We start from the raw sequence: 26,000 nt of genomic DNA, 5'->3' as shown, positions 1-26,000 counted from the left end.
TGTTCTGTTGTACTTCTGTTTAGTTCTTTCATTTAACCATTTTATTTAACCAAGCGACCCACCATAAACTCAATCTAGTTTAATTTGAATAGTGCTTTTCACAATGCATATTGTTTTAAAGCTGCTTTGCAGAAAATACATGTAAAATAAAGTTGTTAGAAAGTGTAAATTATAGTGTTTACAGTTACCAAAATTAATTGGTTTATTTTAGCAACAACTTGTGATAAATATGTTTATTATATATGTAATCGATATCTGTAGTGTCTTTAAGATATCGGATTCAACAAATGCTCTCGATCAAAGTAAACAAGACAAGATCATGTTCCATTAAGATATTTAGTTCATTTCCAATTTTAAATATATTAATTATGTATCATACATTAATGGAAAACTTATTTATTCATAATGTGGAAATTTCAAAGAATAGACCCTTGTGGGTCACATTTGTTTAAATATTTTAAAATAATTCAATTCAATATTATTTATATAGCACTTTTCATTCATTTCATTTACTATTGAGGGACACCTGATTTTTGAAAGAACGGGTTATCAGTTGCATGAGGAATCACTGTCATCTATGTTTTATATTTGTAGCCACACTATGGAAGAATTCTCAGTCAATTTCGGACGATGTACACGGTCGGATATTCTCTGTCTCTCGGGGCCCTGGTGCTGGCGTTGGGTATCCTGGTGGCCTTTAGGTAACATTTAACTTAGGAATCAATTCCTCTTGCTTAGATTATGGAAACGTGTGTGAACTGTATAATGCTTTTTCTCAATTATTGCACTTTGATTCTCACAGGAAACTGCACTGCATGAGAAACAACATTCACATGAACCTCTTCGCCTCCTTCATCCTGCGAGCCTCTTCTATTCTCATCAAAGATGCCATGCTGGAAAGACCCGACTCCTTCCATGTTGGTCAGGACATCACCACTGAGCTGGAGGTGGAGTGGCTGGTTAAAAACGAGGTCTAATAACCTGCTGTCTAACTTTATCATATAGGCTATTATAAAACCATGAATATTTACAGTTTTTCTTGATTGCTTAAACACATCCAGACACCACATTTTCAAAACAGTTAACACATTAGGCTAAACCTAAAGCTCGATAGAACTAAATTTGTAAAATGCACAACTAATTTTGTTTGCAAAATACGCAAATGCTCACAAAACATTAACGCATTCCCGGGCAGCCATTTTTTAAAAAGTTGCCTGCCAGCATTTTTTGTGATTTTCACAAAATGCCTTCCAGAAAATTTTTATAAATATAAAACATACAAATATATAAAAAATATCTGTTTATATACTCTTAAATATGGGTATTTTTCTTTAAAAATAAAAATTTTGAGCAAAAAGCTGAAATAATTGCATTTTTGTGAAGGAATTTTAGAGGTCAGATTTAGAAGGATTATCAAAGCATTTTAAAGTTTAAAGTTAGTTAATAAAGTTTTGGCTTCATTTTTTTCATACATTGGGTAAGTGGATCTAGTGGATAATCGCGGTATTGCAGATTAACATAAAAATTCTTTAGAAACACTTTTATGCAAATGTTTTCTCTTAATTGGCGAGATTACTCGTCGATTGCGGGGAAAGAGTTAAAAACATTCAACAAATGCAAATATTTCCATCAAACACCATAAGTTCTGGTCAAATGTATAGACGGTTTCATTGGATGCACGTGATACACGTCTGGATCCGAACCTTACTTCCGGTTTCGTTTTTTTAATGGTCTGACTAGTTACTAAACTGATCTCTTGAACGAATGCCTCGTCGAAAATAACAAATGTTTTGGTTTCCTATGTAGTCTATGTGTTGTTTTTTTGCTTGTTATATAAATAAACTACGTTTAAAGAACTTTGTTGTTATTTATTCTTAACGGAGTTTACCGGAAGTTACGTGCGGACCGCGACAGCCGCTTGTTTATGTTGTTTCTGCTGAAACGGTCTATATGCTTTTGATCAATCATTACACAATGGACAACAAAACACAAAAACAGCTTTCAATTTAAAATGAAATTTATGAAATATACAGGAGGAAAAGAGAGAAATGCACAGAACTTTCAGTCCATTTGTACCTGATGAGGTTCTCAATGTTGCATTGCAATGCACTGAGGGAAATACCTCCTTGTATGGCATATCCATTTCTGGCAGTCCTCTGCACCTATTGCCAGGCAGACAGCATTCATTGCCTCTAGAAGGAACATTTGCTCATATGGCCGGGGATCTCCAAGCAAAGAAGAACTCATCGATTGGTTTCAGAAAAGGGGAGTATGCAGGGAGGATTTGTACCATCATATGAGGAAATGCTGCAAACCATTTATTCACGAGAGTGGTGAAAGGCAACATTGTTGACATACAGTGCATAAAGAAAAGTGAGGAGGCATTCTGTACTGTATGTGCCAGTAGTTGGTATGTGGCATAGGACACCATCATTGGAGATGGCAGCAGACATGGTGGTTTTGGCGTTTCTTTGACCTGGCACTCTAACAGTGGCCCTCTGCCCAATGATGTTACTCCTGCATCTCCTGACATTACAGAGGTTGAAGTAAAGTGCTTCTCTACTGCCTTTTTTAGTCTGCCGCTATGTTGATTACAAAATGAGGCCGGGGAGATTGACATCCAAAGCGTGCGCTTTAAAGCCTCATTCAGACAGCCAGCCCTGTGTGTCGCCAGTCTCTTTCAATGAGGCGTTTTTAAATCTGGTTGTCATAAACAAATGAGTACCGTCCACTTCAGTAACTGACGAGAGAAGGATGACGTGAACTCCACTGCTTCGCTCCCATTAGACCTGTTCGAGTCGTGACTCACTTGGATCTTTACCTCGGATCTTTAAATTAACTCATGAGTCGCGAGTATCTAGTGTCATTAACCCGGATCAGTTGAGTCCTACTACAATTCAATGTAAAACCATAAACAGCGCCACCACACACACAAACCTCTTTCAACATTATTGATGAGACTTCGCTCGCACTACAGATCTACTCGTTACCGGCTGATCTGCGCGAGAACTGACCCGAGATTCTCACTCAGAGCCGGAAACATTGCAAACTCGAGAGACCTGTGGATCCTTGGCAATTTAGCAATACTGACTCAAATGACTCAAGTGAATCACACAACCCGGATCACTTTAGTGAGTGACTCACAATAACCCAGATCTGCATAAACTGCATCTGCATTTGCATAAACTTTTCTTAACTTTCTTGCATCGCTGAACATGCCCATACGATCACGAACTGTCACTTTTGCTCGTGTCGCCGGAAGTCGCCAAGCTTCCATTCAAATGAGATTGTGTCTTGATTAAGGAGTTTTAGAAACTTAACACAAAAAATATCTGCTGTATAATTGAGACGGACAAACCTCAAGAATCAGAGTATGAATCTCAACCATGGTGACAAATAAAATTGTAAAAAAACATTATTTATCCATGCTGCAGTGCATGCTGGGAGTTCTGAATGAGATTTGTAATTTGTTGATACCCAGCATGCATTGCAGCATTAAGTTTTTCATTTATTTGTCACCATGGTTGAGATTCATACTCTGATTCTTGATGTTTGTGCATCCCAATTACACAGGGAATATTTTTTGTACAAAGTTTATAAAACTCCTTAATGACAAACTGCTGTGAAAGTGCTGGATCTCATTTACATTATTGACAGAAAAGAAACTTTTGATTAGTAAATTAATTAGGTGATGATCTTTACCATTATGTACCAACTACCACAGAATTACACTATTAACTTTACAAGTTCATAATAAATGTGGTGCATTAACACAAAGTTAACACAACCAGGGAAAAAACTAGCAAGAAAAAAAGTCAAGAGTCAAGAGTCCAACTAAAACAAACACTAATCCCAATAATGGTGACTTAAAATTAAACAAAACATCAACATCTGAACCTAATAAGTGAATTGTGTTTTCTACAGCAATATATTTACTGAACATTTAGAAATAATGTTTTATAAAATAATAAAATGCAATGTTTCTCTATCATTTACATAATAGTCAAACAAGTCAGCATAATAAACAGTTGTTGTTTTAAACATTGTGTGAACATTAAAACATGACATTGTCATAACGTTTAAAAATGGATAAATGTAACATTCCTCTAACGTTGAGACAACACAAAAAAATTCTTAGAACGTCAAGAAAACTGAACACTTTTTCTGTTTGCAGAACATTTTGAGAACCTTGGGAACTTTCAGGGAACGTTCTTAAAACTTTTTTCTGTTAACTGGGGGAGTGCAAACGTAACTAATTAACATCAAAATATCTTTCATCACCTGAAGCAGTATGTATATGTTCATTTAGTAAATAGTAATAGGCTATGTGCTTTATTTAAATTTAGTTTTTGCACTAAACATTTTGCAAATTATATCCAATTTTTTTATGGAGAAAAATTAAGAAAATAATTTTGACTTACTCTAAAGCAAAAACAAAAATTTTTTGTTGCATATCGAATATCATCAATGCTTGAAATGATACCGAGATTCATTCCATTGTATTTCATTTATGCATTTACACATTTGGCAAAAGTGATGTAGTCGAGTCCAACTAAAGTCTGAGTCAAGACCAGAGATAGAGTGTAGAGTTCGAGTCAACATAAAGTTGGATGTAAACTCGGTCTTGACTCTACACTTGATCTCTAGTCTTGACAACACTGTTTGGTAAACACTTTTATCCAAAGTGACTTGCGTGACTCTGGGTTCAAACCCATGACCTTTTGCACAGTTAATGCAATAATGCTCTACCACTTAGCTGCTATGAAGAAACATTACGAAAATTTTTCCATTCATTTTCCCAAACAGATGGATGAGTCGATCATTTCCAATGCTAATCGACACCATGCTACCGATAGACGTTACGTTAAAAACACCGCTAAACATTAACTCTTCATACTTCGAATAAAGATGGCAGGTTAAAATTTACCCTGATGCGTTCAGAAATCCAACCGAACTTCACTTGATGTTTCAGACGGCCGTTGGCTGCAGAGTTGCCGTGGTGATGATGCAATACAGCATCCTAGCTAACAACTATTGGCTGCTGGTGGAGGGAATCTATCTGCACAGCCTTCTGGTGGTCACGGTGTTAACAGAGAGGAATTACTTTGGCATCTACCTGTGCATCGGCTGGGGTGAGACCTTCAACAGCTTTAATGTCTTGAACTCATTAACAAGGTTTAAGAGCTTCCTCATAATGTGTCCAAACAGAGCGTGACAGATGGCCTGCTCTCCGCATCACAGGCTCTCTCTTTCTCTTTCACAGGTGCACCTTTGATATTCGTGTTGCCGTGGGTGATTGTGAAGTACATCTATGAGAATGAAGAGTAAGTTTAACTCGCAGAAATACAGTAACTTGACTTTGTGTTTCGGTAGCACTGATGAAAGCCAGGTGTCGTGTGTGTTTTTGCTTTGGCAAATGTGAGGCACTTTGTCACTGTTTCGTTTATTTAATAACAAATCAAATACAGAATATGTGAACACAAGCCCACAAATGTATAAAATGCTACCCAGATGTTCATTCACATATGGCTGTGGTATTGGAGTACGTTGCTTCAGTTTTTTGGGTTGCCTTTGTATACTGCAGTCCATGCTTTGCTTTGCTTTTTTTGCATTATAAAATCTCATTATAAATTATACATTCAGCCTTTGTTATTATTGGAAGGACTTTCGAGGCGTATTTTTTATGACTAAACTTTGGACTGCTGGGATTACGTATTATATAAGTATCTATTTTAGCCACAATTTAGTACCTGGCTGCATACATAAGTGCTATAAATTACACTGCTATGTATTGCACTATTGTTTGCAGAGGCCTCTTACTAAATCCCATGAAATAAGATTTAGTTTCTTTATTTATTATGTGTGATGTTCTTTTATGAGAGATTGAGTAACCTTTATTTAATCCTGTGCTGGGGGACATAATACATTTTTTAGTTGCAAAACCTCACTACAGCAAAAAAAAAACATTACAAATGTGTGTTGAAGTATTCAGGACACACATCGAAGAGACACTTTCAGAGAAAAGCCACAAAAGCTGTCACTGTCAACGTCTACAGTAACCCAATTCATTGGTGAATAACATTAAAGAGAAAATCACTCTGCTCATGACTGAAGAACTGAAGAAGTGTGTATTTAATGCCAAAATATATTATTGGCCGATATATCGGTCAATCCCTAACTAAAACATTACTTTCTGTCTACTTTTTACTAGATCATGTCAAAATAGCTAAGGTATAAATATGATTTTTGTGGTCATTGGTAATATTTCATACATATTTAGTAGGGATGCTTTAATCGATCTGCCGCAGATTGGTATCGTTAGTTCATCGCATTAAATGACTCGATCGGTACTCACTAAATTTGCCGATCTCATGAACCGATCTTTTTATTTATTTTGTCATCATAGGGCTCCTGAATGTGGGTGCAATTTGAGACCATTTTTATGCAGTGAAAGAATTTTTACAACTGTTGCTCATGTGTGAGGCAAATTTGGATTTATCTCTTTGATATGTGTATTTTCTATGAGGACTCTCGAATCCTAACATGCAGCGCAACGCGTCTTCACATCTCCATCAAACAGCGTATACAACAAATGAAGAGTTTGGTTCCAAAAGGCAATAAACGGCATTTAAAAAAAAAATTAGTTAGCGCCACAATTAGAAGCCTATTGTATCAGGTCAGTAATAAAAATTAAGGCAATCGGGGAAGGAAAAATGCCATCTGTTGCATGTTCTCACACGACAGCATCTAAAAAATAGCATTTTGAAAAAAAAAACTATCATGGATTTATTGCATTTTGCCAAAAAAATCTTTGGAAATCGAATTATGGATTTGAATTTTTAATGTTATTATAACCTAAAGATGCTATGTGAAAGTTTGTAATCAGAAAGTAGTGGTTTTCATCTTGTTACTTTCTTATAGAATTTTTTACCCAAATTAGTCAAAATTGATTTATTGCGTTTCGGAACCAAACTCTTTTATATATATCTATCGCGGGTGTGACATTACATCTTCATGAAGAAAGTTTATTTTTTGCATGCGTTTTAAAGTTTTGACAGTTTAAACTTTTATTATACTTGCAGCTGCTCTTGTCTGTGGCGCGTACACCCGATGCACACGTACAGACACAGCCTGCTTGCCATTCAGCACGAGTACAGAGCAAAGATCTCTGTCACATCTTAAAGCTACAGTAACCTAATTTATTTGTCAATAACACTAGAGAGAAAATCACTCTCTGCTCGTGACTGAAAAACTGTTTTACTTTATAAGAATCAGTGTATATTTAATTCCTACACTGAAGACTGTGCAGTGTTAATTTTCAGTACTTTTAACATGATTATAAACGTTTTTTAAATATACCTGATTAAATAATATAACAAAGGCAACATATGTGGTATTACTTTATCTAGAAAAAGAGATACAGATACAGTCATTAAAGAGCTTACATATCAGCTTAAAGAATCAGTATCGGGCATCCTGATCGGAGCATCCCTAATATTTAGATATTTTTGTATGTTTACGTAAATTTATGCAGTGAAATGACCCAGAAAGGTTGGTAAAGCACAGATGTGACACTGTTAAAAAAACCTTATTGCACTTACGTTTTTAAGTTTAATCACTTTAAAATTATTTCAACTTTATTGACTAGTAAAAAGTTGACATAAATTATAAAAATAAAGATAAAATAACTTTCATTAGTTCAAGTTGATTAAATTTAAAGTGCAATAAGAATTTTTTTAAGCAGTTTATATATCACTGTAACAAAAAAAGGATGTAAATAAGTAAGGAAAACCTGAGGTGTGTTTCAAAAAGCTACTTTCATAGGAAATAAATGAAGGATCTGTCTTTGCTCAAAATATGCATCCTATCAATGCAGAAAGCATAAAAGAAATTTTTTTTTTCAGACAGATGTTTTAGAGAATTGATTGGAGTAACAAAGAAGAAGGACATATGTGAGAAATTAACAAGGAGAAGAAGCGTGTCTAAAGTGTCTCTCGTCCAATCAGATTCAAGGACTGGAATGATAAACACATTAGAAAGAGAAAGTCATATGAGAACTGCTGAGGAATTAACAGAAATTAATCACACATGTCAAGTCTAACATCGTTTCAGTGTTTTGCTGTTTAAGATGTTATTCAAACAGCTGTCTTAATGTTCTTACAAATGCAAGAAGTAAAACTAGTCTAAACACGGAGTCTTTAGGGAACATGACAGGCGAATTAAAAGTGACAGTCAAACAATAATAAAAAAATTAAAATAATAAAATATGTGGCATCACATTAACTTGTCATGTTGAGCTGTGCTTAAGGACAAATTAACTCATTCCCCACCAGCCTTTTTTAAAAAGTTGCCCGCTAGCATTTTTAGTGATTTTCACAAAAGTTTTACAAAATGCCTTTTTCTTCTATAAATATATAAACATACAGATATATCAAATGATAAACAGACCCTCTGCTTTCAAACAAACAAAATGTCGAAAAAATGCGTCCTATCTTTATTTGTTCTCTTTTTATAACCTCTTAAATATTGGTAGGTTTCTTCAAAAATACAAAATTTTTAGCAAAAAGCGGAAATAATTGCATTTTTGTAAAGGAATTTTGCTAGAGATCAGATTCAGAATGATTATTAAAACATACATGGACTTTAAAATTAATTAAATGAGTTTTTGCGTCAGTTTTTTTATAAATTGGCCATCTAGTGGATAATGGCGGAATTACAGATTACCGTAAAAACTCCACAGGGTAGCATCATTGGCAGGGAAATGTTTTCTCTTAATTGACGAGATAACTTGTCAATGGCGGCGAAATAGTTAATCATCTTGTAAATCCTTTACAGCATTTATTCATCTGATCAGAATCAATCAATCATTTTTCCCTTGCGTGCTGTTTTAAGGTTTCTGACTGTATTTTAGTATTGAGTGTTTAAATATTAAAGTAGCTTTTTTGTGTCTCGCTGTTGGTCAGATGCTGGGTACAGAACATACACATGGAGTACTGGTGGATTATTCGTTCTCCAATCCTGTTGGCCGTCCTGGTGAGTGACAGACTTGATGTCTCTCTCATTTATGCTGTCCCACACCCAGATTACTGTGTTCCCGTAGCACATCACTTTACCTTCACCCTTAAACACTTAAAGCTCTTATGCAGACTCACTTTGGTATGTCTCCGCATGCTTGACTTACTTCAGACATGACCAGCTCAGTGTTTTTAAATCAATTTTTAAAGAGAACAATGTAATTCCATTAGCACACACACGGCTTTTATGTGACCAGTGTTAGAGGTGACCTTATTTTACACGCCTGCCACAGTGGTAAATCGATAAGCTTAAATAGCCTGAATTTTGCGCATTAGCAAAAAATTTGCTGATCAAACATACAGTGAGGAAAATAAGTATTTGAACACCCTGCTATTTTGCAAGTTCTCCCACTTAGAAATCATGGAGGGGTCTGAGTCTTTGTCATCGTAGGTGCATGTCCACTGTGAGAGACATAATCTAAAAAAAATCCAGAAATCACAATGTATGATTTTTTAACTAGTTATTTGTATGATACAGCTGCAAATAAGTATTTGAACGCCTGAGAAAATCAATGTAAATATTTGGTACAGTAGTCTTTGTTTGCAATTACAGAGGTCAAACGGTTCCTGTAGTTTTTTGAATACACTGCAGGAGGGATTTTGGCCCACTCCTCCACACAGATCTTTTCTAGATCAGTCAGGTTTATGGCCTGTCGCTTAGAAACACGAAATTTGAGATCCCTCCAAATATTCTCTATTGGGTTTAGGTCTGGAGACTGGCTAGGCCATGCCAGAACCTTGATATGCTTCTTACAGAGCCACTCCTTGGTTATCCTGGCTGTGTGCTTTGGGTCATTGTCATGTTGGAAGCCTCGACCCATCTTCAATGCTCTAACTGAGGAAAGGAGGTTGTTCCCCAAAACCTCACAATACATGGCCCCGTTCATCCTCTCCTTAATACAGTGCAGTCGCCCTGTCCCATGTGCAGAAAAACACCCCCAAAGCATGATGCTACCACCCCCATTCTTCACAGTAGGGATGGTGTTCTTGGGATGGTACTCATCATTCTTCTTCCTCCAAACACGTTTAGTGGAATTATGACCAAAAAGTTCTATTTTGGTCTCATCTGACCACATGAATTTCTCCCATGACTCCTCTGGATCATCCAAATGGTCATTGGCAAACTTAAGACGGGCCTGGACATGTGCTGGTTTAAGCAGGGGAACCTTCCGTGCCATGCATGATTTCCAACCATGACGTCTTAGTGTATTACCAACAGTAACCTTGGTAAAAGTGGTCCCAGCTCTTTTCAGGTCATTGACCAGCTGCTCATGTGTAGTTCTGGGCTGATTTCTCACCTTTCTTAGGATCATTGAGACCCCACGAGGTGAGATCTTGCATGGAGCCCCAGTCCATGTTTAGCTTCTTCCATTTTCTAATGATTGCTCCAACAGTGGACCTTTTTCACCAAGCTGCTTGGCAATTTCCCCGTAGCCCATTCCAGCCAAATACTTATTTGCAGCTGTATCATACAAATAAATAGTTAAAAATCATACATTGTGATTTCTGGATTTTTTTTATGTCTCTCACAGTGGACATGCACCTTCAATGATAATGACTCAGACCCCTCCATGATTTCTAAGTGGGAGAACTTGCAAAATAGCAGGGTGTTCAAATACTTATTTTCCTCACTGTATAGTCAGACAGCTTTAAAAGATTACTCCACTTTTATAATAAAATCCATATAATTTACTCTACATGGAGAAAAATCCTGGAATGTTTTCCTTAAAAACTTAATTTCTTCTCGAAAGAACAAAGAAAAGAAATAAACATCTTGGATGAAATGGGGGTGAGTAAATTATCCGATTTTTTATGAAAGTGGAGTAATCCTTTAAGTAAAAAAAAGGTGAATTTTACTTACACTAAAAGTGTGTGTCATATTTATTGCAACATTTATTAAATTCCTCATGTCATTCAAATTCTAAATCCAATTGAACATCGATTTAACTCAAATTAAAATAGACACAAACCTATTCAAAACCTTTCCCGCCCCTCACACCTAAACTGTATGTAGCATATCTAAGACGTAATGATAAAATGTAATGATAATGATGATGTCGCAATTATAAACAAGGAGGTTAAATTCCTGCTCCCATTGTCACACCCCATTAAAATGCATTTGCCTGAGCATTAACTGAGTCATTAAGTAATTTTCATAAGTATGAACCTCCAATTTTGACTCTTAGAAAATCTGGACCGCGTGCAGTTATACTGCTACGTTCATGATTGAAAGCATCTCTCTTCCTGTCCTCCGTTTCTGGATTCCACATGATTGCATCCGAAGGTACAAAATTGCGGTGTCTCCATAATGGGCACAATGTGTGTGAGGTGCAGATAAGCATTAACTAATGTTCAGCGATGTCAAGTGTCCGCGTATTCGGCAGGAATTCCCATGTTTGAATTATCACAGGGTTAGAGACGGTTCAGCTCGACTGTTTCCCGATGCTGACTTCCTTCCCCGCGGTCATCACCGCCACGGCCTCTTATTTCACTCTGGATTCATTTGTTGTGTTGTGAAGAATAGGCTGTGTCACTTTAATATGACATAATGGTCTTAACCAGGGTCTTCTCTTCTTTTCCTCTGTGTCCAGATTAACTTCTTCATCTTCATACACATCATTAAGATCCTCGTGTCCAAACTGAGGGCGCACCAAATGAGATACTCTGACTACAAGTTTCGGTATGTGTCCTACAGCTATGTGGTTTCTGGGTTTGTTCATCTAGAAATGACAATTCTGTCATCATTTAGTCGCCCGTATGTTGTTCAGTATGAACACAAAAGCAGATGTTTGATGATGATTGTCAATACAGTGATAAAAACAGTAGTTTTCTATGGGAGTTAATAGGAGGCTTTAATTTAAGTCAGTTCCTCTTGAAAAGCTGTTATATGACTTAAATCTGCATTTGTTCTCATATTGTAGTATAGACAAGAGCAGCCTGAATATTTAGCTTAACATCTCCTTTTGTTTTAAATGAAAGAAATTTTTCTGTAGTGCATTGCATTAGTAGCACAACACACATACTGATAAAATGGATATCTTGAATGCACTTTCTGACAAACAAGTCTGACAAATGATTGGTCAATTTTCTTTAAAAAAAAATCCAGATAATTTACTCACCACCATGTGATCCAAACTGTTGATGTCTTTCTTTGTTCACTCAAGAAGAAATTATGTTTTTTGAGGAAAACATTCCAGGATTTTTCTCATTTTAATGGACTTTAACGGACCCCAACACTTAACAGTTTTAATGCAGTTTAAAATTGCAGTTTCAAAGGACTCTAAACGAGGCATAAGGGTCTTATCTAGGGAAATGATTGTCATTTTTGACAAGAAAAATAAAAAAGATGCACTTTTAAACCACAACTTCTCATCTTCCTCCGTTAGTGTGACGCACCATCGTGACCCCATGTAATTACATACAGTAATCATGTTGAAAGGTCACGTGTTACAGTACATATATGAAACACACATTTGCGGACCATTTTAAACAGTAAACTGACACAAAAACATTAATTCGTATCATTCCACAAACAACAACGTCATATCGGTTCTCTTTCTCCACACTTGTAAACACTGGGGCGTAGTTTCGATACGTCATCCGTGACCTCTTGACGTGATGATGTATTGCGTGAGATCGCGCAGGCGCGTCACAGGACCGGAGGAAGATGAGAAGTTGTGGTTTAAAAGTGCATCTTTTTTTTTCTTGCCAAAAATGACAATCATTTCGCTAGATAAGACCCTTATGCCTCATTTAGAGTCCTTTGAAACTGCAATTTAAACTGCATTAAAACTGTTAAGTGTTGGGGTCCATTAAAGTCCATTAAAATTAGAAAAATCCTGGAGTGTTTTCCTCAAAAGACATAATTTCTTCTCGACTGAACAAAGAAAGATATCAACATTTTGGATGACATGGTGGTGAGTAAATTATCTGGATTTTTTTTAAGAAAATGGACTAATCCTTGTTATAAGGGATGCACCTAAGTTTCGGCAACTGAAATTATTCAGTTGAAAATAGCAAAAAACTAATTTTTGGTGTTTGGCTGAAAAAGTGAAAAGGCCGAATGAATTTTATCAAATAATGAGGTCATTAATGATGCGATCAAATAGCAACCAGCGCAGAGTGAAAAAAGCATTTTAAAGTGTCAGAGAAAGACGCGAAAACATACAGCACTACAAGTTTTATTTATAATTTAAAATCAAAATGTCCTGAATACCATGCAGCATGATAAAGACATGGCTGCGCCAATTCTCCTGAATCCACAAGCACAGAGAACGAGAGACTTTAGCTCTCTACTACAGCAACTGCAGTGTGTAATAAAACTTCGTAAAACCAATAGTCCTACAATGACAAACCTGCTTATAATAAACGAGAAATAAAACAATTATTAACAATAAGCTTTTTGTTGGACCACTTTGTTGAGCACTTTTTGCTCTGTCATCTCCTGTCACTCTTGCCGCTCTCTCTCTCTCTCTCCTCCTTTAATCGTCTTTGACCGTGCATGCAGGCACGCCATCTGCATTGCTCAATATACAGTGCTATATAAACGTTAAAGGGGACAGAAAATGAAAACAATTTTTTACCTCGTCTTTGTTGAATAATGGTAGTCTACCCGCATTCACAAACATACAAAAAGTGCTAAACATGCTAAACATCTCAGTCTCATAGAAATTCCTCTTTAAGAAATGTCAGCCAGAAAACGGCCCAATCTGAAAAACTGATGCTTGTGACATCACAGGCATCTCACTGCCCCTCCACTTTAAAATAATTGGCTACATTTTTTAAATGGCAGCAAAGTCAGCCAATCAGTAATGAGATTGCAAGTTAAGCCAGTAAAACCACTTGTTTAAAATCCCTCACCCTAATAGAGCTATCTGAGAGAGGTTTTTGGAAGCTTCTAAGGCATTTTACAGACCCAAACAAAAACTTTGTCTACATGTCACATCACAGAACAAGGTTAAATACCCCGTTCAATCATTCTATGTCACCTTTCATAAACGAGTAATGCATAGGTTATTTGCATTTTGCGTGGGAATAAGATGGTATTAATATCCGTTAAGCCAAGACTCATTTATGTGGTCGAATGTAAATGGAAGTTTTAACCACTCTATCTATATCTATCTGATCAGAGACGTGACCAGGTTAAGGCCCTATAATGACTGCAGAAATGTTAAAAAATGTCATTGTAAAATAATGTGACATAATTATAGTCAAAAATGACATTCTGGATATTTCTTGTGCAATGGTGAGAAAATTGGCAAAAAAATTAGAAAAATGTAAAATAAAATAAAAAATTTTTTTTTTCAGTACATCCCTAGTTGTTATATTATTATTTGAAAGAGTTTCTGTTCCCTTTCAATACGGTTCACTTCGCATTGCGTCAGTTAGCTGACGCTATGGGGGAAACTCCTGTTTACTCCGTGACTGAAGCCTATTGGTTAACGTCTGTACAAAGTACAGACCAATGACGTTTGAACCCGCGCGCGGGAGGAACGCGTCCCTATATAAGCGCGGTTCAATCGTCAGTAGCTCATTATTTTCTCCTTCAGCGCGAACCTCTCGCTGCTCCGAAGAAAAAGAAGAAGCCTTACCTCGCCGTTGACAAAAGCCCTGCAGCGGAGTCCAGGCCTAGCGTCTTCCCCTGCCGTTTTCCGGCTGAGAACCGAAGATAGCAGAGTCCAGGTCTAGCGTCTTCCCCTGCCGCTTTCCGGCCGAGAACCGAAGATAGCCTTCGCTTGCCGTGGTACGAGCCCTGTGCAGCGGACACACGCCTGACGAGGTCTCCCCTGCGGCCGCCCGGTAAGATCAATATTTTTAATATAAAGCTATAAGCTAAAAGAGCAGGCGCTGTTGTAATAGCGTCCAGCACAGCGGCTCGGTGAGCCTCTCTGCTATGAATTTCCTCCGAGCGCGTTACCTGTCTGGCACCTCCCACGCCGGGACCGCGCTTATGCTTTGGTTGTTTTATCCATGTTTCGTGCTCCCCCTGCTGTTCCTCTCTCGCCGGGATGAACACACGGCGAGCCATGAGACTAGATGGATGCATAGACAAGCACACACGGACTAACCCCCCCTGTGTTCTGTCACACCGCAACCGTTCATGCTTACAGAGTCCCTTCGCTCCTCTCACATTCAGTGGCGAGATCTCTGGCACATATATTAATCCCCCGAGTGCATCGGGTGATACCGTCACGACGCATGGCTGTTCTGTCTGTGTTGCTGCTCCCCTCTGCCGTTCCTCTCTTGTTGAGATGAACAAGCGGGGAACCGTAGACCTGGATAGATGCATACGACAAGCAAACACGGGCGGTCTGCCCCTGTCTCTGTCATAGCACAGCCACTCGTGCTCCACGCTCGCGGAGTCCCTCGCTCCTTTCCCCACAGTGGTGAGGTCTCTTAACGGCTTAGCTAGCACGCGGTATTACGGCTCGCTGCCTCTAAATGCAGCTGTCCAGTGTTCAACGATTACAGAGCTTCATGCCCCTCCCCTCTGGAGCGGCGCGATCTCATTCGTCTGCTCGATAGGGCCGATTCGCCGCTATTGGAGCACCAAGAACACTCATTATAAGAGAGCTTCATGCCCCTCCCCTCCTGGAGCGGCAAGATTTCATTCGTCTGCTCGATAAGGCGGACACGCCTCTATTGGAGCGCTAAAACACTTATTATAGAGCTTTACTGGCCTGAGCCGATCTCACTTCAGATAGCTCATTTTTCGTCTGCCTGGTAATTTCTCTCTGGTTTAGACGGAATCAGAGGCAGAACGAATTTGTTCATAATATACTGAGGCCCGAATACCTCCCTTTATTCAGTCCCGTCCTATATCAGTGCGCTGAATATTGGTACATTCTTATATATATATACCCGGTTTTTCTGCCCTTTTAATAAACGGCAAAACCGCGGGCCTCACGGCAGACTTCCTCTCTGCGATGGGTTCAGTCTGACATTAAACCACCTAGACATACTGCTCTGCTCCGTGAGCCGTTCGGTCACCGTCACTACTGAGGCTTGTGCACCTGAACGGCTGAGCTCTGGTCTCCGCAGCACAGCTGCATCAACAGAGAACGAAACTGTCTGGGAGAAAAGGGGTTATGTCGCGCCTCGGCTGGACTGCCCTGTAATGTTTTCTGTGTGCTGTTTATCCAAACATACTGTGTAATACTGTCGGCTATGCGACCTCACTATAGTGGCGAACGGTATTTAATTCCTCTAAAAAGAGTAATTTCCGTGCTTACTATACTGTGTATTGACACCCACGGTTGTACGGTGTCTCTAAACACTTTATCGCCTTACTGACAAGCAATCAGTAATACGCACACACGGTCCGCTGTCCATAATTCTATCGACGCTAGCCGAAAAGACCCCGGTTTGGCCATATACTGTGTATTGACACCCCACGACTGTACGGTGTCTCTAACACCTTTCTGCCAAATTCGCTCGCAGCCCACCTCAGTTTCTCCGCTACGATGCTGATGGCGCAAACGAGCACGGTCTTACGGCTGTTATTCTCTCTTCCTAGAGGAAGGACAGCCTCAGACTTTTGCATGGCTCCAAGCGTTTGAATCGCGCCCTCTCCGGACGGCCACTCAAAGGCTTACAGCCAAGCGGTTTATGACGTTTTTCGGCCATATAGCTGATTTATATTAGCGGATCCGAAGACGCTCACACCTCCGCTCCAATACTCGGAGATATTAAGGGTAATATCAACCTCAAGTGAGCTTGCTACCCGCCACAATAAGTTTCAAAGCTTAAAGCGCGCGCACAGTCAGACGCGCGCGGCATCTCGTTTAAGACGGGCACACGTACCCCTCTAACGAGCCTCAGAAAGCTGAATATCGTGACATTCTGTTCATAAGTCCATTCAGTTTGACTAAGCAAAGGTCCCGCCCCGAGCTGACGGCCGGGAAGCTTGCTTAAGTTACACACGGCTGCATGAAGTGCTGTCATTACGAGCTAGCCCAGCATTTGCTGTGGGTTGAACACGCTTTACGACGGCAATCAGCCTTCGGCGCGTGGAACGCCGTTTGTCTCATATAAATCACCTTGTACTGTGAATACGGTACATTAAGAGGATGATTTAGCACTGCAGCACTCTCGACCGTGTTATTGTGATAATGCGGTCGGGCAATCTACGGTGGTTTCATTATTTACCGAACCAGACTGAGATCTCGCCCCCTGAACAAGCTGACGAGTCATCTCCTTTATAAACTCATTGCATCGCTTTATAAGCTATGTTCAATCAGAGTGATACGCATCTCATGCTTAAACTACCAATATTAACCCATTACGATGGGCGTGCGGAGATGGCATCCGTGGGACACGACCTACATTACGTGCCTTATGACACATTGACACAAGCTGCTAGGACCCCTTTCACGAGGCGTCCTTATGCAAAGTCTGATCCATTCTGTCTAGTGACATTTGAAAGTCAAAACCCCCCGCGAATCGCCGGTGGAACACTTTTCTCCTCACTACAGAGGCACGGCGGCTCTCTCCCCTACCTATATCTATGTGGCCGTGATAACAGCGAACCACGCTTTTACGACCGACCATTCATTTAATTCACAAGCCTGTCATCTCTCAGATGCGGACGGCGGCGGTAACAGCGAACCATGCTTTTACGGCTGGCCATTCACTTTATTCATAAGCCTGTCATTTCTCAGATGCGGACGGTGCCCGAGGCACAGCGCTCTGGAACTGTCCAAGGTCCTGTATGACACATACGTCTGACGTACATCAGACGATCAGCTGTTTATCTGCGTCACAGATCACTCACTAGAGCACCTGTCAATACAGGCTATTTATGGATCGTTGACGTTATCACCTCCCGTGACAATTATGCTCACTTGTCTTAGAGCATGGGCATGGTCTTAGAGGTTTCTCATTTGACAATTGTGACACGGCCGGCTGGTCCCCGCCGTCCACGTTGTCAGTTTACAGCTTCGACATCCCTGCTTCGCGCACTACTGAGGTTTGTTGCATTAAAGGTGCGCCCATTAGCTCACCTGTATGCACGATATGGGTTTTAATTATATGCGTCCACCGTGCGCTTAGAGAAGCTCACATGTACACGCTATAACATTTTGGTATACAATAAGATGCGCTTGGGAAAGCTCACCTGTATACACAGCTGTGTTATGATTTGTGACACATACATTGTTGTTCATCTGTCTACGTTCACGGTGCGTTGGGTGCCCACCGTTACGTTCATCAATCATATCTGTACACATTCACGGCGCGTTGTGTGCACTGATTTATCTATACGCATTCACGGTGCACTGAAGAGTTCACCCGTGTGCGCACAATTTATTATCAGAACACATGACGGCGCGCTCGAGAATCTTGCCGGCCTGTGCATTATAACACTCTGATTCATCTATATGCATTCACGATGTATTCAAGTGTTCACCTGTGCCCGTGCAATTTATAGTCAATACACATTTACGGCGCGCTTGGAAAGCTCACCGATCTGTGCACTATAATACTACCTATATGCATCCCGATGCGCTCGAGGGTGCACCGGGGTTCACACTATTGTGGTATCTGTATAATCCCACGCTACGAACCGTTCTGCCGCATATTATAGTCAGATCGGCCGTTCGTGAGCTTCGCAGATCACTCACTACGTATGTCTGTTGCTAACAGTGGTTATTTAGATGGATCGTTGAAACCATCGCACTGGCTCACGCCCCTCTATGAGCTATGTCCTATATAGAGCCCACTCTGTGCGAGTTTGGCTTCTTCATGAACTTGGTCTACAGGGGTATCTATATCTATATTTAATATCTGCTACGCGGCCGGCTGGTCTTCGCCGTCTACGTTGTCAGATTGTACAGCTTAGACGTCCCTGCCCTACGAGCGCAGGTTCTCTCGGCTCAATCATGCACGCTCATGCGTTTTATGTGTACACCACGGTGCGCTCAGCGAGCTCACCAACGTGACTCTGAATTTACTTATCTCGCACAGCCGCGGCGCGTACCTCGCCGTCTTGTGCTATGTTATGTGCCCCCGGTGCGTTTAAAACCCCACCGTGTGCGCGTCAACAATTTATATGGTGCTTACACATTTGGTTTTAAAGCTGTGAATATGCCGGGTATAGGGCCACACGCAGTGTCTCTCCGGTAAGGCACTTCAGTACGTTGTGTATGCACGGCGTGATGGGATTACGTTCCCCCATAGCGTCAGCTAACTGACGCAATGCGAAGTGAACCGTATTGAAAGGGAACGCTTAGGTTACTCACGTAACCCCGGTTCCCTGAAATAACGGGAACGAAGCATTGCGTCTCTTGCCGTGCTACAAACGTCTACGCAGCGAGTGTTATTCGGCTGCGCGCTTCAGTCGAATAATAATGAGCTCCTGACGATTGAACCGCGCTTATATAGGGACGCGTTCCTCCCGCGCGCGGGTTCAAACGTCATTGGTCTGTACTTTGTACAGACGTTAACCAATAGGCTTCAGTCACGGAGTAAACAGGAGTTTCCCCCATAGCGTCAGCTAACTGACGCAATGCTTCGTTCCCGTTATTTCAGGGAACCGGGGTTACGTGAGTAACCTAAGCGTTATGTTGTTAGGTTTTTCAAAGGTTACCATTGTGCAGACGACGTCTTATTGACATGTATCAGTTATTTAGTGTTGTTTTGATTAGAAAGCATTGTAAGTGTAAGTGCCTTGATTTGAAAACATTTTCATTGAAAATGTGTATTGCATAATCAGCTTCTGTTTTAATTGAGTGTTAGTTATGGTTAGCTTGCTAATGTGCGCTTTTCCTTTTGAATAATAACTTTATATTTCTACATTTACGTAAAACTAATGGTAGCATTGCTGAATTTAACTCAGATCCACTAAATTTTATTGTGTTTAAGGTGACTAAAACAGATGAGTAAGTTCAACTAAATACATATATCTAAATTTCTATAATTTAATTACGTGCAACTGCTTACCTTAAAAAATGGAGCAATTTTTTTCAGTGTATTATGAAGTGTAACACACCTTTGGGTTTTTGGTTCAGATTTGTAAGACTTTGTCTTTTGGTGATTTTCAGACTTGCTAAGTCAACCCTCACCCTGATTCCATTACTGGGGATCCATTCGGTCCTGTTTTCATTTGTTACTGATGAGTCTACCTCACGTGGTGCTTTACCCCTGCGCCTCACCAAACTCTTCATTGACCTCTTCTTTAACTCCTTCCAGGTCAGACTTTAAGTCTTTCATTCACTATCTCTCTCATTCACAGCTGGAGAATAAAAGCAAAAGAGTTGCAATACTTAAGCAAACATTTCACAAGTTATTCACATATTCTTATCCTGTAAGAACTTATTACCATTATGAGCTGTTTTTTTAAATGTTTTAATTTTTTAAAGTGTTTATTAAAGTTTGTGAAGTTTGTAAACACTGTTGAATTTGCGAGTCTGTTTTTTATTTTTATTTTACAATATTAAGACTTAAAGGAATATTCCACTTTCATAAAAATCTGATAATTTACCCACCCCATTTTATTCAAGATGTTTATGTCTTTCTTTGTTCAGTCGAGAAGAAATTAAGTTTTTTTTTTTTGAAGAAGAAAACATTTCAGGATTTTTCTCCATGTAGTGGACTTTAGTGGACCTCAACAGTTTGCAGTTTTAATGCAACTTCAAAGGGCTTTAAATGATCCCAACCAAGGCATAAGGGTCTTATCTAGCGAAACGATGGTTATTTTTGCCAAAAAAAACCCATACTTTTAAGATACAACTTCTCGTCTTGCACTAGCCTTGTGATGCGCCAGGGCGACCTTGCATATTGCATAATCACGTGAAAAGGTCACGCGTTACATATGTAAAATGCACACTTGGGGACCATTTTTAACAATAAACTGACACAAAGGCATTAATAAGTATCATTCCACAAACAACAACATCTGAACACTTAGCTTTCTCCACACTTGTAAACACTGGGGCGGTAGATTTGCATATGCCATGCCCTCTCAACGTGATTACGTAATAGTGCAAGACAAGAAGTTGTGGTTTTAAAGTACATATTTTTTTGCAGAAAATGCTAGATAAGACTCTCGTTTAGAGCCCTTTGAAGCTGCATTGAAACTGTAAACTGTTGAAGTCCACTATGTGGAGAAAAATTCTGTAATGTTTTCCTCAAAAAACTTCATTTCTTCTCTTACATTGATGTAATAATTGTTATAATGAATAATTGTTAATGAAGAATGTTTTTAAAAAAGGATTTGGGGTTTAAAACAATGTATTGTAATGTAATGGAATACATTTATGACTACACAAAATGATCTCAAACAGGCTGCAAAAATAAAAAAGAGAACTGTGGCCGGACAGATTGGATTTTGGCAGACCGCCATAGTCAAAGTGATTAATGGGAAACAGAAATTCATCATTGCGATTAAAATAGAAATAGACATTTGATATAGCAGGATTAATAATTAAACATGGCTATTACTCACTCGTATGTGCTTGAAGTTTTTTCATCGCAGACAGACACATTTTTACATTTGTAAATCTCTTCGTCTGCTCCATCACAGACATTATAATATGATGGGTGTGTCAAGCACATTCTTTACATAATCACACAATCTTCCCAAACATGCGTAACAGAACAATAGATGGGTGATTCTCACGAAAACTTGGTTTTAAAAATGTCAAGCATGAAAATGTAAAAATTGCTTAAATTTACTTTTTTTCCCACCAGACATTAAAAAACAAAGTCTGGAGTAAATGGGAACATTAATTTAAACACTTTTACTTATCATTTAACACTTTTTGTAACATAATTTGAAAAATTAGTCCTAAAAAATCTCATTACCGCAACAGTCAGAAAACATCAACACTGACATATTTTCAAAATGACATGACAAACCTGAAAGAACATAATTTGAAGATTCTGCACATGCATTTAAAATCAAAGTATTATGCTTCTATTAATTAAATTAACATTTAATAAGCATCTGTTGCGGTAATGATAATCAAAATGTTGTGTAAGCATTCTGACAAGACAATATTTCAAATTAACTGTAAAAAAATGATCTTACCTGGTAGCCATCTTGAAGTAACTGGTCCATGTGCTTGGTCACTCAAAATCAAACTTTATTAAAATTCTGTATGTGTGCTTAAACAGTTCTCAAAAAGTGTTGCGGAGGATGAGAACATCAGGCATGGACACATCATTTTCCTAATTTTTCTTCATTATTATTATACATGAATATTCAGTAAAAAAAAATTCTGTCATCTAAAGTAGCAAAAAAAGTCTAGCAAAACATCCATTTATTTTTTTTCTAAATATTTTTGTGTTAATTTGATTAAATTACAACATAACGCATGTTCAAACACAGCCGGACACATTGCGGTAATGAGAATTTCAGCAGAAAATGAGATAAAATTGACAAATGATAAATTCTTATGTTGAAATCACACATTGTGCAAGGTAGAACACAGTATTGTGTTAATTCTGATGCTTTTTAATATTACTATATTACACATTTTATAGCTAAAATCATTAGTGCCGTGGTGTTTCAATGGTTTCGTGAGAATCACCCAGATAGCAGTAATGAACTATTTGAGTTTGTGATCTAGTAAGAAGTAGTGATGGGAGAAAATAAGCTTTTCGAAGCTTTGAATCAATTGAACCAATTGCTTCCAAAATGATTCACTGTTTCGAAAAAACTCGAAAAATAATTGCAAGACTTTTGTAGCAACGCAACTTGTAGTGAACTACTCCCCAACACTGGATTTATTACAATAGCTTCTTCTTGCAATAACTGCTTAGGGCTTAAAACAACCTTACCTTGAATCTAACTTGTCTGTTTGATTGTCAGGGTAAACCACATGGATGTTACACGCATTAAAAGTCTAAATTTGCTTATTTATGTTCACAGGGGCTGTTGGTCGCCATCTTATACTGTTTCGTTAACAAAGAGGTGAGCTTGACTTAAGCCTAACTTCAGAATATCTTAGCACCAAATCTGTTTCTTAACCGTGCTGCTTTCTTACTGGCCAGGTTCAGTCTGAGATTTTAAAAAAGTGGAGACGTTGGAAGCTCGGGAGAGACATCGAAGAAGAGTACCGCCACACGTACAGCCAGACCCTTCAGATGAAGAGCGGCAGCATCGTGGTCCACCCCTCCAATCTGTCCCAACTGCCTGATATCACCACCACCACCTCTCGCCTCTGCAGTCCTGAGGAGAAACAGTTGTTGGTCTCCAACAGTCAGAACGGTGGTCAGGGATGCATGGGGTTCACCTCCCCGCCACAAAACAGCTCCACTTGCAGTTCAATAATAGATGATATGGCAGTAGCGGACAGAGCGCAGTGTCTCGGCGCTCCGCAGGGCAACGCTGAGAGCAACCTGTGAGCTGAAGAAGGTGAAGATCCTAAACCTAAACACTCTCGCTTGGTGGAGCGAGACGTGTGCGCTTGTGTGTGTTTGTGTACCCTGTGTGAATATGTGACAGCCCTCTCCAAAGCTCAGTAGGAAACTTGGGATGGACAGCTGTCGGTCACATTTCGTGGTGCTCAGTTGACCCTGCTCCTGACAGGATCGGCAATGTGAAGGTGGACATATTTTAAGGATTTACCCAAGTCTTGCGTCTTGTCTTGTGAAGTTTTTTTGTGGTATTGGTGATTCAAAACAGAAAACTCGTCTGGGCAAACCATGCAGGGTCCAAAAATACTACAGCTGCTTTTGACCAATGGAATATCGGAGATCTACTTAACTCGACTGGTAAATTTGTTCCAGAAAATGGAGGTTCGCTTTAACGAAAAAGCAACGTACACGTCGTCTGCTGAAATGTAAGCGTATACCAGCATGGATTTCTGTTTTTGGTTTAGGTCATTTTGGTCAAGGAGCCGTTCTCTATTTAAGCTAGCTATGACATCAGCACAACAACATCACATGTTGGGGACTGGATTCAAAAACAACATATACTGGTGACCAACAATGCTGGTCTTTTAAACGGGGTCCTTCTTTTCACCATTGTCTTTTTGGGAAACAATTAAAGCTGTTTATGTTTTAGTTTAATGGAAGCGATCTTATGCTGCGTACACACCAAACGCGAAGCAACGTGGTCTTATTCTAGATTACTCGTGTGATTTAACTTTGTGTCATGCAAAATTTTCATTTGAATATTTTTATTTTGCACAAAGACGCATTTGAGGTGAATAGCACTTGTTTTTGGTGGCAATTGCGTCACCCAATTCACGGCATTCGCCCGGCGCGAGTTCTCGTCTATTTGCGTCTTTGCATTGACTTTGTATGTAATCTACTTGCGCAAATCGTTAAATTCGCATTTGGTGTGTACGCCCAATTACAGTAGATAAATAATTGAGGAGTTCAGATGCAAAAGCCTCATAACTGTCAAAAATAAGATAATGATATTAAAGGGACACTCCACTTTTTTTGAAAATATGCTCATTTTACGGCTCCCTTAGAGTTAAACATTTGATTTTTACTGTTTTGGAATCCATTCAGCTGATCTCCGCATCTAGCGCTAGCACTTTTAGCATAGCTTAGCATAATCCATTGAATCTGATTAGACCATTAGCATTGCGCTAAAAAATAACCAAAGAGTTTTGATATTTTTCCTATTTAAAACTTGACTCTTTTGTGGTTACATCGTGTACTAAGGCCGACAAAATAGTCCCCTGCTATTAAAAGTAACCAAGGGGACTATTTTCGGGCAGTGCACAATATCATTGCGCCTCCTGCAGCCATGTTACGGCAGCAAAGTCCTTGATTATTACGCCAGTTTGAGAGTATAGTATGAAGGTATATTTGGTGCAAAACAACTGCACACCTGTGAGAGTGGAATTTGTATTTGTAGAGATTATCCACACATGTGTATCAGTAAACTTGAAGTCGCAGAGGACGAGATGCAAACTTGTAGATGTTTTTTCTTTCCCTCAAATACAACACAACAGTTACACATTCACAAATCCTTCAGTGCAGCTGCACAAATCCCATTTTACAAATCACAGATTAAGAAACTCACAAGTTCACATTTTTTGCTACAATTGATGCAGTAAATATGGTGCATAACCTACTTGAACGCCTGCATCAAATAATGTGAAGTCACAAACAAATTTTGTACATTTGCAAAATCAGTTTGTGCATCTGTGCGATGAGACTTGCATGTGTGTACAATTTATTTTTCACAAATTTTTTTTTATTTTTTAAATATTTTCTAGCCCAAACACAAGTACATAAATACAACTGCTTGAATCTGCTGCTACGAGTTTCAAATACTCTTTTTCGTGTGCTCTCTCTTCTGCACCAAATATCTCTGAGATAAATGGTGCGAAATTGATTTGTATACCTGTAGGCTTTGGCGAGCACTGTTCAGCACTGCCCACCAGGTGGCGCCCCCGACACTCACTGACGCAGAGTTTATTAATTACCACCAATGTTTCAGCAAAGTAAATCGCCTTTATCAAGGTATTATTTTCACCAAGTGGAGAACAATATAAATGGGAGTGCTAATTATACACACATGAAGGTAATTACATACAATACTCCAATGATTCAATAGTAAACAAAATATAAGTTTCATAAATTTCAAACCATCAATATAAGTAGATTAAAAAATACAAGCAGCAAATACATACATTTTAACTTTAAATAAGATACCAAATGATGTAAGTCCCATTCATTTTTAATATCATAATACCTATAAAAACAACCCAAATCAAAATCTACTTTTAAACCATGTGTGCCAATGTTCACATTTAATATACCTAAAAGGACTTCTGTCCAAGTAAAAATTGGTCAAACTCACCTCACCTTCTAGATGGAAATTCCCTCTCAATTCCTATATACAATAATGAAGTAATAGGATGATTAAGTTCAACAAAATGCAGTGCTAATGCCAGGTTCATATTTCTGCATATTATTGCACTCTGATGTTTTGCGATGTGTGTTTTATACTCTCTATTTTTT

General features: G+C 38.9%; 1 protein-coding gene across 7 annotated transcripts in view; it reads left to right on the top strand.

The window, feature by feature from the left end:
- Positions 1-24,541, top strand: part of gcgra (glucagon receptor a) — a 98,833-nt gene extending 74,292 nt beyond the window's left edge. For 5 of the 7 annotated variants that reach the window (XM_065263209.2, XM_065263212.2, XM_065263210.2 and 2 more), the window contains 9 exons: positions 595-701; positions 803-971; positions 4,973-5,132; positions 5,264-5,324; positions 8,964-9,033; positions 11,666-11,754; positions 20,114-20,261; positions 22,945-22,986; positions 23,067-24,541. In XM_065263209.2, the coding sequence (XP_065119281.1) occupies positions 595-701; positions 803-971; positions 4,973-5,132; positions 5,264-5,324; positions 8,964-9,033; positions 11,666-11,754; positions 20,114-20,261; positions 22,945-22,986; positions 23,067-23,420 (1,200 nt within the window). In that variant the 3' untranslated portion in view covers positions 23,421-24,541. The remainder of the gene's footprint in view (positions 1-594; positions 702-802; positions 972-4,972; positions 5,133-5,263; positions 5,325-8,963; positions 9,034-11,665; positions 11,755-20,113; positions 20,262-22,944; positions 22,987-23,066) is intronic. The other 2 variants (XM_065263214.2, XM_065263213.2) reach the window with 1 other exon arrangement.
- Positions 24,542-26,000: the final 1,459 nt, after the last annotated feature.

Source organism: Paramisgurnus dabryanus, chromosome 3 (assembly GCF_030506205.2).
Source record: "Paramisgurnus dabryanus chromosome 3, PD_genome_1.1, whole genome shotgun sequence".
Classification (NCBI taxonomy): domain Eukaryota; kingdom Metazoa; phylum Chordata; class Actinopteri; order Cypriniformes; family Cobitidae; genus Paramisgurnus; species Paramisgurnus dabryanus.
The sequence above is the reverse complement of the archived record's forward strand: the minus strand, read 5'-3'. Positions and strand labels throughout refer to the sequence as shown.